The 15,100-nt window shown below is 41.2% G+C and overlaps 1 protein-coding gene across 1 annotated transcript in view; it reads left to right on the forward strand.

Moving 5' to 3' along the window:
• The window catches only part of LOC109228305 (organ-specific protein S2-like), a 29,442-nt gene continuing 14,629 nt past the window's right edge, over positions 288-15,100 (forward strand). The window contains exon 1 of the mRNA XM_019393457.1: positions 288-404. Coding sequence (XP_019249002.1) covers positions 360-404 — 45 coding nt within the window. The 5' untranslated portion in view covers positions 288-359. The remainder of the gene's footprint in view (positions 405-15,100) is intronic.

Below are 15,100 nucleotides of genomic sequence, written 5' to 3' on the forward strand. Positions count from 1 at the left end.
AGCATAAGTCCAACAAAAAATTTCAATGTTTCACAACTATCTTAGATAGTGAAAAAGCAATATCACGAATGGGCAGAAGTATTATTTATGAGCTAATGGAGCCTACTCAAATTATTTGGTCACCAAAAATATATGTGTCAAAAAAGCTAATAGGGGCCTCCTCCTATTTGTTTATGATAATTGTACGTCTCTCATCGGTCCTACGAGTGTGTGTGAATCATGTTGAAGCTTCACAATAACTTGTTACCTGCAATATGATCTTATAACAGCTTAACCTGTCTATATAAGCTCATAATATGCTTCAAGCAAAGATCAATAACAATAGCTTCTGAGTCATACATATACCTAGTGAAGTGACCATGAAATCGCATGTTGCTCTAATCCTGCTCTTTTCACTTGCCCTGGTAAGTTTTCATAGAAGATTCATTCTGGGCCTCCTTTTTGGTGGTTTATTATTAATTACTTTCTTGGTGCATTATCTTGCACTTCTTTCTCAACTGCCTTGCCTTTCGAATTACAATGTCTTATCATATATTAACAAATGAATTATTTAACTTTTACTCCATCTCTTTTAACTTACGTGAACCTATTTGACTGGATAGAGAGGTTGTCAAAAAGACGAAAACTTTTGAAATTTGTAATCTTAAGCATACCATAATATTTGTGTGGCAATAAGATATTGTTAAAACCTGTGGTCTTAAAAATTTTGTACCATTTGTATGGTTATGAAAACCTTTTATTAAAGGTAATATTGGAATTCTAAAATTGAAAAGAGTTTCCTTATAAGAAATGGGTTTATACTGAATCAAGAGGAGATATGTTCATGTAAAATTGAAACGTATGAAATAGTATATATTTTCGATTGTCTAAAAAGAATGCTTTGCTTCCTGAGCATTACTAACATTTCATTTTTACACAAACCTAGCCGTTTAAGCCCATCTAGCTAGCGAGGGGTTTAACCTATTTAAACAGACCATTCATTTGTCTTCAAAATGCACTAGAACGTTACATTGAACTCTATCTGCCAATACTTTATGTCACACCTCCTTTTTTACACACCATCCCGAAGGATAGTGTATATGGGGTTTTTTTCAATTTAAGTGATATTATTCTAAATGGGATTATTTATTTATCAGAGTCCCCACTTGGGACAGTTTATTTGGTGTCCCAAGTCACCGGTTTATTTTGAATCCCACATCGAGGAAAATTTCGACTTTCCTTTTGAAGTCCGCGAACCAGAAATTCTGAATAAGGAATTCTGTTAACCCGAGGGAAGGTGTTAGGCATCCCCACATTCCGTGGTTCTAGCACGGTCGCTTAAACTATCATAATTGGCCCGTTATCTGATTTTATTACATGTTCTAGCCTATGGTGCAATTTTAAACCTTAACCGCTTTATTCATTTTAGGAATATTGCAATGTTATTAAAATACGTCATGAACCACGTCACATAAATGCACCCGCGGTCTTCGACATATTTTAACATTGTTGGGATTTGGATTTGGGTCACATAAATGTGCACCCGAGTTTAGGAAGGTAATGTTATTAAAATAACGCGCCTAAAGCAACTACGAGTTTTAACTTTTCGAGGGCCATGGAAAATTCGCTAAATGGCGCGCCTCGAGTTCTAAGAATTTTAGATGAAATAATTAAGTGAGGGCCACGCATTTGAGATTCTATTTGGCGCGGCGCACCTCAATTCCATTTTAAGAAGGGTATTCAAACTAGATCCTGGAGGGCCATAAACTATTTATGCTACTAATATGGCTCGCCTCCACTAAATAAGGGAATTTGATTATTTGAGCAATTAAGGAGTCGGAATTGTACTACTGCATGAGTTAGTTTAAGAAGACGAAGAGCTGTAGGTTTAAAGGGGGCTTGGGCTAGGCGTGAGGCCCAACAGCCTGACATGGCTGCCTAACTGGTAATTCTTAAAACCAATCGCAATGGCCCAACCAATGAGGCCTGCAAACTTCACTTCAAGTGGACTCATGGTCCAAGGACCACAGAATGGCCCAAATCTTTGAGAACTAAGGACTGAAGAGGAAAGGCTCAAGTTCGAGTCCCAAGCACGTTCAATATCGGAAAATTGAAAGGGGAACAACATTGAACCCAGCTCCCTATCAACAATGCATAGCTATACGGGCCATCAAGGTTAAATCAATCCAACCAACTTAACAGACATTTGTAAGAGATTCAAACTTTAATCCAAATTTTTCATACATCCAGCAGCAAGTAGAGAAACTTATGGGATTATTAAATGAACAATTCTGGTTTTAACAGCAAGACCTGCTCAAACATGCTTACAACCACACGAGGAAATAATTCTATACATAGCTTGACCCTTAAGATAATCACTCAGACCATCTTCTTATCTAAACGACTGTAAATTGAATAAAACCTCTGAAAACATGAATGATTCCATAAAGTAAAACACTACATGACATCACAAATAGCACCATACATTTACTAAAGCAAACTGCAATTTAAGATTTCTCAATTCACCCTTAGGCTGTCGACTCCAGCTGACTCAAACCAAGATTACCCCAAAAACCAAACATTGATTCCCAAGCAAACTAACACAGATCTAACAAATTCCCAACCACTGGACTTAATAGCTGCACTGAACTCACATTTCACTCGTTAGCACAACATCTCAAATCACTTAAACTAAGCCTAACGGAGCTAAATATGAATCAGACTTTAGCCATGATGCTGGTGAATCAGATAACGATGAATCTAGGACATTAGATTTCTATTAATGAACGAAAATCATTCAAAAACATGTGTGAAACCACGGAGATGAACTGAAGGTCCAAAATATAAATACTAACACCATACCACTTCTACTAGTAGCTACAAACTACTCATTCAGAGTGATTCAGACAAAGTGATCACAGTAAATTAGACAACAAATCAGAGGAAAACAAAAATGGAACAGTTTCTATGCTTTAATTCTTCATTTTCAATTCATTCTTCAAGTTTTCACTTCACAACCAACAGAGTTACAAGGTCGTGTATCTGGGAAAGCAAAATAAGAGGAAAGGAAAGGAATCAGCAACAGCAAAACGGTATCAGCAGCAGAAATCAACTCAACCAGCAATATAACCGTGTTTCCCAAATATTAAACTCGAACCAGCTTTACAATATCCAGATTTCAACTCATTTCAACCCAAAAGGACTCAGGAATTGTTTCAGAGATTGAGAACTTCAAAAATCACCAAAGAAACCAATGGCACAGTGTTTTACTAGAGATTTCAGCCGTCTTGCTATTTTTTATTTTTCTAGCTCTCTCCAATCTGAATTGAGCCTCAAGTAACTATGCCTTTATAGGCAAGTTACTAGGGCAGCCTTAAGGGTTCAGTTTTTTCACTTTAGACCTTTTTGAATTTTGGTTTTTGCTAAGAAGTCCCTCATTTTTTGACTTGCGAACCAAGTAAGGCTATTTTCAGCTTCTAAGAAGCTTCCTAAAGTGTTTATTCAGTGATTCCCTAAGTAAACTACCCAAATTACCCTTTAAAAACTTCTGAAAATTACTTCAGCAGATCAAATGGGTCAAGTTGAGCCAAATAGCCCAATTTGATATGGGTTTGCAACCCAAATTGAATTTCTTTTGGGCTTCTCATTTTAGAACTTAATTCAAACCATAATCAAAATTCGCAATTTAACAGACTGACCAAAATTTTCCAAAAGAAAAACCAGGGAACCTTTTAAAATGAAACCAAAACTAAACGAAAGGGGAAATGAACTAATTAATCTTATACAATAAGACCTAAAACAACATAAACCGGATTTATTGTTAACCTAATTATGCAACAGAAAAAAATTAGAAGCGAACACATAACAAAGAAGAAAAGATGAGACAGAACAAAGATGAAAATGAACATAAACGAAGAAGAAGAAAAGAAAAAATGCAAGAAAAAGAGAAGAGGCTGAAAATACCTAAAACTGGCGAAAAAAAACTTGAAATTAAACCTTGAGCCCCCGATTTGACTGAAAAAAGCTTTAATCGTGTGTTCTCAAACGAAAACACACGAATAAAGCCCGTTCCAAACTCAAATCTTTAACACACATCGATTGGATTTTTTTTGGTTTTTTAGGCTTCATACCTTCAGATTGATATTCGAGGGGTTCTGGGTGATTCTAGGGAAGGTAGTTGGGGATTTGGTGTGAGGAGGTGAAGGAGGTCTTGTGGTGTAAATCTGGGTGCATTTGGAGGTGGCGCCGCCACCGGAGAAACTGTGGCGGCGCTAGGGTTTCCACTTTCAATCGGATTTTTGAGGAGCTCTGGCCGGAGTTGAGGGAAAGTGAACGAGGATTTGGAAAGAGGGGGGTGAGGAGATGACTTGGTGTAAATTCCAGGGTGATTGGGCGATTTCCGGCGGGCGGCGGATGATGGTTTTAGGGGGGAACTCGGCGGGACCTTGAGGGGTTGAGAGAGATGATATATGGGGGTAGGGGGGCTGGTCACGTTTGGACATATATATATTTATGTGATCCTCAGTTCCGGACCCTTGGATCTTCAATGATCCAACGGTTGTGATTGAATATGTCCAAAACGGGGTCGTTTGGTTAGAGGAGGGCACTGGAACGATTTTTGACGGATCTAGGGCCGGGTTTCTGGGTGAATTGGGCCGGTTGTGGATGGGTAATGGAGAGGTTTAATTGGGCTGGGGGAAATATAATAAGAAAGAGCCCAGAGTCAGCCTTGCTTATTTTCTTTTCATTTTTTTTTTCAATTTTCCTTTTCTTTTCAAATTAAAATAAAAAGCCTAGATTAACTCTTAAAACTAAATTATCCTAAACAATACTAATCAATTTTAAATAATAACTATCACAAATAATTAAAAACCAAATTTTAAAGGGAAACTACCAAAAATTTAAAAACAAAAATTAAAAGTGTAAAAATAGACTATTTTTTTGTGATTTTCTTCCATTTTTGTAACAATTAATTGACTAATTATCCTGAAATATAAAATTGGATCCTAAATGCAAATGCAATGTATTTTTGTATTTTTTATGAATTAAATAAATTAAACATGCACACAAAGATGCAAACAAACACGAAAATTATGCAATAATTCAAATAATTAAAAGAAAAATTTCTAATTTTGGGGTTCTGTAGGAGTAATTCATGCGAGGCAAAAATCACGTGCTCACAGCTGCCCCTCTTTGCTCAGAGACACGAAGGGTTTTCGGGCAAAGAAAAAATGGGCAACTATGAGGGATTTTTGCCTGCTTGGCACTCCATGAGAAGCGTTTTTGAAAAAATGTCTGACCGAACCTTGCTTCAGAGGTTGCCTACATATCCTTGTCTATAAAGGAATCAGGTCAGTGTAGTTCTGGAAGTTTTGGTAGCTGGGACTACCGGGAGCTATGATTTCACTGTTGCTGCTGCCGCTACTGCTTGCTGACCCCCTTATTACACCAAAAGGAAAATCAAAAGCTATGCTAGCTAGGCCTTTCAACTACGAGTTACAAGATTCCTATCTATAAATCTCTTGAGGCTTGATCTTGAGTCTTAGCTGGTTTTTTGCTGTTGACTCCGATCTGAATCTTGACGCTCGTCAGCTGTATGTGCTGGTTCTTTCTTCAGCTCTTGGATCAAAACGGGACATGCGAAGATCAAAATTTGAGCAAACCGCATCTTTGTCTGCTTCAGTACTTTGAATTTGCTTCTTTTTGTTCTTTTTCTTCTTTTATTTATTCTGGACTGAGGCTCATTCTTTCGGCCACCTCAGATCATGCGCCTCGGCGTCAAACCTGCTCAGATACCAAAACAAACAAACGAACGAAATTTTTCTGCCCAGTTTTCACTAGGAAAATTTCGTGAGTTATTTGTGACAAAGGTCTGAATTTATTCTTCATTGAAAGCAATAAAAGTTAGGATTGTGTATCCTTGGGAATAGGAGTGAAGCCTTGAATTGGGAGGATTACCAGGTTATGCTGGAAAAATGACCGGGTTATGCCGGAAAAGAAAAGGGTCCTTGGGTTATGCCAGGAGATCCACGGGTTATGCCGGGGTAAAGAAAAAAGGGTCCTTGGGTTATGCCAGCGAGGTCCACGGGTTATGCCGGGATAAAAGAAAAAAGGTCTTTGGGTTATGCCGGGGAGGTCCACGGGTTATGCCGGGAGAAAAGAAAAAAGGTCTTTGGGTTATGCCAGGGAGAAAAGAAAAAGGTCCTTGGTTTATGCCAGGGAGGTCCACGGGTTATGCCGGGAGAAAAGAAAAAAGGTCCTCGGGTTTTGCCGGGGATAACTAGGGAATGGGGCCCTTTGTTGGAAAGGATGCAACTAGAGATCGGAGGCCCTATGCTACCATGATTTTGAATTTTTCTTCTTCTTCTTCTTCTCTTTTTTTTTGTTTCATTCATTTCCTTTTTTTTTTATTATTTCACGGAATGAGTAAATGCGGGAAAAACTTGGAGGGGACTTCCCTTTTTATGGATTGTTGCTGCAAAGCTGTTTCTAGCACTTGCGCACTTCTTTTTCCTTTTTGGTTGCACCTGCTTCTTGCACGGTTGCTTTGGATTGCACCTGTTTCAAATTTTCAAACAAAGAATAATTGTTAGTTTGAGACGATTGTTGGTTTTGTGGCCTTGATTGTCTCAATCGCTTGATCTCGGCCCAGCTTCTTTGACGAAGATCTCAATTGCAACTGCTTGTTTCCTGGGGACAAATTTCATTTCAAGCCCTGAGAACCTCTGGTTTTTTTTTTTTTTCCAGATTTTGCCATGAGGTTGGTTGGTGGAACTCAACTTTTCGACTTTATTTTGCCTTCGTAGGCCTTTCCCTGTTGACTTCCTTTTCTTTTTCTTTTTTTTATTTTAATTTTTTTTCTTTTTCCCTTTTTATTGGGAACGTTGGGGAACTTTTTGGCTCCTCAAACTTTACTGCAACGGCTAGTCACATGGTACTTAACCTTTTCCAACTTTATTTCGCCTTCGTAGGCCTTTCATTTTTGGCTTCTTTCTTCCAACTTCAATTTCAGAGCATTTGGGGAACCTTGGCTTTTCAAACCTTTGCCAAGATGGTTAGCCACGTGGGACTCAACCTTTTCAACTTCATTTGCCTTTATAAGCACTTCAATGTGATTTTCTCCTTCCAAGAGTTTTGATTTCGAAGCATCGGCCGTCATGGCTAGTCGGGTCAACTTGATGCCCCCTGACAAGGCTTGGTGCCTTTTACACATTAGCTCGTGCCAAATGAAAGCCCTGTAATTCAGTCTTGCCATCCCTTTTTTGTCTCAGTTCCGGATTAGAGTTAGACCGAAAGGGATTCAAAGAAAAATAAATAATGGACAGGACAATGAATTTAAACGAGAGGTATCCCTTTCGGGGAGAGGAAAGAAGGACTTATCTGGAGTACATACGGACTTCAATGAACATTACATGCCTTTTGGACTGGATGCCTGATCTGTGTAAACCGTACGACTCTAAAAAATTCATCACAAATTGCCTTGAAACCAAGAACCTTGCCAGGACTCCGTTGATGCCGATGATTGTGAGGATCCTCTTTTCGATCAGGGACGCTCTTTGCGGGTTTTCACGAGCTGACTTCTCTCATTTATTTTCTCACCATCGACTTATAGTGCTCTTTGCGAGTTTTCACTAACAAGACTCTCTCATTTCAATTTCTCTGCTAACCGTCGCCTCACGGTGCCCGTGTGGGTTTTCACCAATAAGACTCTCTCATTTTATTTCTCTCATTTTGTTGTATTAGATCCAAATAACTCTATCCTCCCATTTTCAACCTCTTTGCCGATTGATCAGAAGGACTTGAACAAGGTTTGGGGTAAAAAGAATTTGGATTGAATTACAACTTTAGAACCTTTCGGGCGAAACCATCGTCGGACCATTGTAACACTGCCCCAGTTTCACTTTTAGGGGAATTTTGGATTTTTATTTTGGTGTGACTGAACCCCAGAGAGAGGCTGCCTGCATATCCTTTCGGAATCAAGTCAAACGTAGTTCAGGAAACTTTTGTTTTTGGTTTTCTTTTTCCTTCTGTTTTGTTTTCTTTTTTTTCTTTCTTTTTCTTTCCTTTTTCCTCTTTCTTTTTTCATCTTTTCTCTTCTTCCTTTTTTTTCATTTTCTTTGCCTTTTCTTCCCTTTTTTTTCATCTTTTTATTCTTCTTTTTGTTTTTTTATTTCATTTTTCAATAACACTTCCAGGTTCCAAAGAGGGTAATCAAAGAATGGGAGCCGGATCAAAGGTTTTGCAAACGATTGATAGTGTTTGGGTAGCGAGAATGAAAGCCTTCGTCATCCCAACCGGAGAACATTAGAACTTTACGGAGGATCCAACATAGTACCTTTTAACTGCATTTGCATTGACAATTGTTTGAGGGACATTTCGTTCGGGGTGTCCCAAGTACAACGCACTCTTTTGGCAGTACTCTTGTTGCAATGTATGGAACTTTCCAATTTTGGAACCAATTCTCCTTCAGTTGTTCCAAATCTTTATTTTATTTCCTTGAACTTTTTCCTCTTTGCATTTCTACTCTTGATTCATTATTTCGAAGTCTGACAGCGTTTTAGGATCTGGGCATGAAGTCCGCAAGCATGTCATGTTATTGAAATCTGCATTTAGCAGAACTGAAAAGAGAATAAGAAAAATGACAAGATTAAGAAAAGAGGCATTCCTGGACAATGAAATATTAATTCATTTGATTTTTTATTTTTGATTTTTTTTTTCAAGTTTTGAAGAGAGAAGGGTTTACATCGGAAAGTAAGACAATAGAGTAAAACATCCGGATCACACCCTGAGATAATCCGGACGTAGAAAGGACAGCAAGATTGGCTACCGAGACACCCGTCTGATGGGAAACTTTCAGGCTTGGCGGCCGTTTTTTGGCTTTTCTTCAGTTTTGGTCATGGATGCAATGGCCTTCAACAACGTATCACATTCCTCATCTTCACAAATCATTCCGAACATTGGCACGATGTTGTGGGCAGGCAACAAATTGTTCATCACATCAGGAGCATCTTCATCCCAAAAAATGATTCTTTCAGCTTCAATCAAATCCTCAACTGCCCTTTTGAGGGTCCAACAGTCCTCTGTACTGTGTCCCACTACTCCATAGTGATATTCACATATAGCATCAGCTCGGTGCGAGGGGGACTCGGGGTTCGGCCGGTTCTGGGCCACTGGCTGCAATAAATCTAGCCTCATTAACTTTTGGAACAAGCTTGAATAGGATTCACCAATAGGGGTAAACTGATTCTTTCTGGAAGGCTCTCTTGGGCGAGGATTGTATTGGGGATCATTTGGTTGAGGATTATATGGAGCTTGGTAATGATGGGCATTTCTGGGAGGTGGAGCTCGGTTTTGTGTATAATGTTGTGGCTGCGTATAAGATTGCACGCTCATTACCGCATAGGGAGGCGGTGCCACGGCATAAGCAACATCTGGAAGGGGATAATAGTGTGGTGGGACGATAGGAGGCACATATGATTGGCTGAATGACCTGCGGGCCCCCCTCGAGCTTGAGACCATCATGACTCCCTCTTCACTCCCATTTGTGTTTATCAAATCCTCCGAACCATTCTGAGCAAACTGTGATGTGACCTTAAAAGCAACATGACTCAAGATGCGACCTGTTTTTAAACCGTTTTCAACCATTTCCCCAATTTTGATAGCCTCGGCAAATGGCTTACCCACAGCAGAACTCATGTTCTGGAAGTAATAATCCTCTTAGGCCTGCAGAAAGACAGTTACCATTTCAACTTCATCCATTGGAGGCTTTACCCTGGCAGCTTGCTCACGCCATTTGACAGCATATTCGCGGAAGTTTTCCGCGGTTTTCTTTTTCAAATTGGACAAGGAGTTTCTGTCAGGAGCAATGTCCACATTATACTGGAATTGGAACAAAATCTCAGGCCATATCATCCCACACGTGCCAATGAGCAATTTCTTGAACCGTATACCACTCAGAAGCGATTCCGGTGAGGCTTTCCCCAAAATAGGCCATAACTGGCTCCTCTTTTCCACCAGCACCTCTCAACTGGTTACAATATCGTTTTAGATGAGCGACTGGGTCTCCATGCCCGTCGTACTTTTCAAATTTTGGCATCTTGAAGCCAACTGGCAAGTGGACATGGGGAAACATACAGAGGTTGGAGTATGAGACACTTTTTTGACCACTCAGACCCTGCATGTTTTTCAGGCTTTGTTCTAGGCTCTTCATCTTCCGAGCAATTTCCTCTTGCTCAAGATTTTTAACAACCTTTTCTTGCTCCACCGAGATATCATATTGCGGAGGTTGAGTGAAAGAGTACGGGGTCACATATGTTATTTCTGGTTGAAGTTGTGGACCCTTAAAGATGAATATTGGAGGCGGTACCCTTGAAGCTGGTGCCTGGGGGCAAACCACAGAAGGCATGCCAGGATCATTGGAGGGCATTGGAGGGTGCCCACATGGGATGAGCGAGTTGGGCACAGGGGCATCGATAACCTCACCTGACCTGGGGATCAACTCAGGGAACCCAGGGATTGCACTTGGCGGTTCCCTACCATTAGACCAGGCGTCCCACATTTCTAATATGCGGAGATGCAACATCTTATTCTCTTCAGCAGCTGCTGATTCTAGCTGCAGAATAACCGCTGCCGGGCCATCCTCAGGACCTATGATTGGTAGGTTGCTTGCAAAGGCCATCTGTGCCTTTGGATCTCTTAAAGGAGGGGAGGCTAGACTACCAACAAAACCAACCACCAAAACCTGGCTATTTTGCACACCCAACAACCTTGTTAGTTTTGAAACATTTAACATACAGGAAATCGCACGTTGGGATGCAATGCACATAACAGTTAAACGCTTCTACCATGTGTTTGAACGGTTGCATGTTTCATCCCGGCCTTAACTAGCCCTTTTCATTCTGTACCTCTTTTCTTCATTTCTGCCTGCCTTTAATCACTCTTGATTTTTTTTTGTTTCTGCTGCTCTTTTATTTTTTGGCACTCTCTTTTATTTTTTTGTTTTTTTTATTTTTTGTCGCTCTTTTTTTGTCACGACCCATTTTCACAACAGGTCGTGAGGGCGCCTGACACCCTTGTCAGGCAAGCCATTGCGGAAATATTACTAAAATGATCATATTATTTTTAATTAGAATAAGTGGAATAAACACTCAACTTGAAATTTAAAACTAGGAGAGATAAATAGCATAATAAAATAGTTACACAACCCCGAAATAATCGTCTACCAAAGTGTGTGCCAGAACCTGGTGTCACAAGCTACGGCCAACTAGTAGAATATACAACCCAAAAGAATACCACACTACCCTACTGTCTGGATCAAAATAGATAGAATATAACAATACAAAAGAAAGACTTCTTCGGCTGCGGATCGACATGGAAAGAAAGCAGCTCACCGTAGAAGTCCTAAGTCTTCTCACGAATGCGCACCAGAGAAATAACCGGATCCACCTGCCTCAGACCCTGTACATTTAAGTATAGAAGCATAGCATGAGTACATAAACAATATGCACCCAGTGAGTATCCCGCCTAATCTCGAAGAAGTAGAGACGAGAGGTCGACTTGATACTCACTAGGGTCAGATAATATTATAAGTGTAAGTTTAATCAATGAGAACTCTTTAATAGGCAACAGTTTACAACAAGGCATATAAGTCATATTCTCGCTAAGATTCAGATTAATAAATTACTTCAGTTACAATTATCAATTCCTTTCGAGTCATGAAAAACAACAGTTCTAATATCTAACACACTCAGGCAATGCTATATAAGCATGCGCAAATATGCCGAGGCGACGACCCGATCCAACAGAAATAAACTGTGCACTTGCCGAGGGTCGACGGCGTGCCTATAGATGCATCTATTCATACCGAGGCGATCGACCCGATCCACAAATAAGAAGATAATATCAAGTATACACTTAAGGCACATCAATAGTCATCAATGCCAAGCAAGACTTCAACAATTATGCAAGCGCGTTCTTATTCCCTTTTTAAGCCTCTAGCATATCCTAGGTGTTCCGAATACCAAGATAATATAAAGATTTACATAAACAAGCATGGTGTGGGTCCTAAATTACCCGGACAGTTAACATAGTAGTAGTTATGCACGGGCTCTCGTCACCTAGCGCGTGCGTAGCCCTCGCATTTAGCAACAATTACTCAATTATTAATCCTATGGGGACAGTTCCCTCTTACAAGGTTAGAAAGGAGATTCACATCGCTCCAAAGCGCGCTCCCAATATCAAGAACAACCCCAAGCTCCTAATACGAAGCCGAACGATCGCAAACTAGTTAAAATAGGTAAGAACTAGTCAATAAAGGCTTAAAAGACCAAATTCTAACTATTTAAGTAATTTCCCAACCTTTCCCACAAGTTTCCTAAATTCCGACCCCGGGCCCACGTGCCCGGATTCCGATATTTTTCGAAGGAAATTGTTCTCTGCAACCTAAGGATTATTAATATATAAATTCTAGTCCATTTCATCACAAATTTCATGCTTAAATCTTAATTTTATTAAAATCCTAGGTCTAGCTCTAACCCTTTGATTTTATCTAATTTTTAGTGTTTAATCTATCTATTATACATGTATTTAAACTAATAATGAATGGGAGTAACTTACCTTGAAGTGCTATGTTGAAACCCTCTCTTTGGAAGCCCCCAAATCGCCTAAGTGTGGAGTGTGTATGAAATAAATGGCTTTGAGTTCGAATTAAAAGAGCTCACTGCCCAGCGATTTCTGCTTCTGCGGTTTGGGGACCGCATCTGCGGTCTCGCTCCTGCGGAAAGGAGGCCGCATCTGTGGCTCTGGGCATTAGGCGACTGGACCGCTTCTGCGGTCTGAAGGGCGCTTATGCGGAAACCGCTTCTACGATTTTGGGCCGTTTCTCCGGTTCCGGCCCAATTTGGCTGGACCGCTTCTGTGGTCGAACTTCCGCTAAAGCGGAACCGCTTCTGCGGTTTCATGATCAATTCTGCGATTTTCCCTGGGCCTGCCCTTGGCCGCTTCTACGAAGGCCTGACCGCATCTGTGGTCCCGCTTCTGCGGCCCTAGAATCGCAGATGCGGTTATGATAGAAGCAGCAGTTCAGCCTCTTCTTAAATTTTTAACTTCACTCAAGCCTCGATCGTTTGACGCTCAGGGCTCCCGAGCCCCGCCCGAACATACCGGCAACTCTGAAATCACGAGGCGGACCTACTCGAACCATCAGAAACTCCCAAAACAATGCTAAATCTTGGAATCACCCCCTAAAACCAAATGAATCAAACCATTGAATCACCAAGTTCTTAACTCTCCTCTAACGGGTCAAAACGCCCTTAAACTACTCGGGTTGACACCAAATTTTACGGGCAAGTCTTAGACGACATTATGGACCTGTACCAAGCTTCGGAACCAAAATCCGAGCCCGATACCTAGGGAATCAATGATTACTTAGTTTTCTTTAATTCCTTAAGGCTTCAATTAAACAATTTTAGATAAAATTAATTACTCGGGCTAGGGACCTCGGAATTCGATTCCGTACACACACCTAGGTCCCATATTTTTCCACTGACCCTCAGAAATTGTCAAATCACGAATCCGGGCCCGTTTTCCCAGAATGTTGACCGAAGTCAAACTTGGTCTTTTTAAGAAATTCTAAAGAAGCAAATGGGCATATTTTTACTCAAAACCCTTCGAATCCCCGAACCAATCGCCCCCGCAAGTCGTAAATTAGTTAAAGCAAGTACGGGAGGCTTTATTTAGGGGAACAGGGTTCTAAAAGGCAAAACGACCGGTCGGGTCGTTACATTCTCCACCTTTTAAACAAATGTTCGTCCTCGAACGGACATAAAAAAGTACCTGGACTGCTGAATAAGTGGGGATATCTGCTCCGCATGTCCTCCTCGGACTCCCAGTTTGCCTCCTCGACCGGTTGGCCTCTCCACTGGACTTTCACCGCAGAAATCTTCTTGGACCCCAACTGGCGATCCTGTCTATCAATAATAGCAACTGGCTCCACCTCATAGCCCAAACTCTCATCTAACTGAATGGTGCTGAAGTCCAACACATGGGATAGACCGGCATGATACTTCCAAAGCATCGAAACATGAAAAACTGGGTGAACTCCCGATAAACTAGGGGGTAAAAGCAAGCTCATAAGCAACCTCCCCAACTCTCCTCAACACATCAAAGGGGCCAATAAACCTTGGGCTCAACTTGCCCTTCTTCCCGAATCTCATAATGCCCTTCATGGGCGACACTTTCAAGAGGACCTTCTCGCCCACCATAAATGATACATCCCGTGCCTTCTGATCCGCGTGGCTCTTTTGTCTGGGCTGAGCTGTGCGAAGCCTCTCCTGAATCAACTTTACCTTATCTAAGGCATCCTGTACCAGATCTGTGCCAAGTACCTTAGCCTCACCAGGCACAAACCACCCGATAGGAGAACGACAACGTCTACCATATAAAGCCTCGTACGGGGCCATCTCTATGCTGGACTGATAGCTCTTGTTGTATACGAACTCTGCTAGAGGCAAGAACTGATCCCACTGCCCTCCAAAATCAATCGCAAATGCTCTAAGCATATCCTCCAAGATCTGCACTGTCCGCTTTGAGTGTCCGTCGGTCTGGGGATGGAATGCTGTGCTAAGCTCTATGCGAGTCCCCAACTCACTCTGCACGGCTCTCCAGAAATGGGAAGTGAACTAAGGGCCTCGGTCTGATATGATGGAAACCGGCACACTATGCAATCGAACTATCTCCCGAATATAGATCTCAGCATACCTCTCCGCTGTATAAGTAGTCGCCATTGGGATGAAATGGGCCGACTTGGTAAATCTATCCACAATGACCCACACTCAATCAACCTTCCGCAAAGTCCGTGGTAACCCTACTACGAAGTCCATGGTGATGCGTTCCCACTTCCACTCTGGTATGGGCATCTGCTGAAGTAGGCCGCCTGATCTCTGATGTTCGTACTTGACATGCTGGCAATTCAAACACTTAGTCACATACTTCACTATATCCTTCTTCATCCCCCGCCACCTGTAGTGCTGCCTCAAATCACGATACATCTTCGTGACTCCCGGGTGAATAGAATACCTCGAACTGTGGGCCTCTTCTAGAATCCGCTCCCTGAGACCATCAA

Source organism: Nicotiana attenuata, chromosome 6 (genome assembly GCF_001879085.1).
Source record: "Nicotiana attenuata strain UT chromosome 6, NIATTr2, whole genome shotgun sequence".
Taxonomy (NCBI): Eukaryota; Viridiplantae; Streptophyta; class Magnoliopsida; order Solanales; family Solanaceae; genus Nicotiana; species Nicotiana attenuata.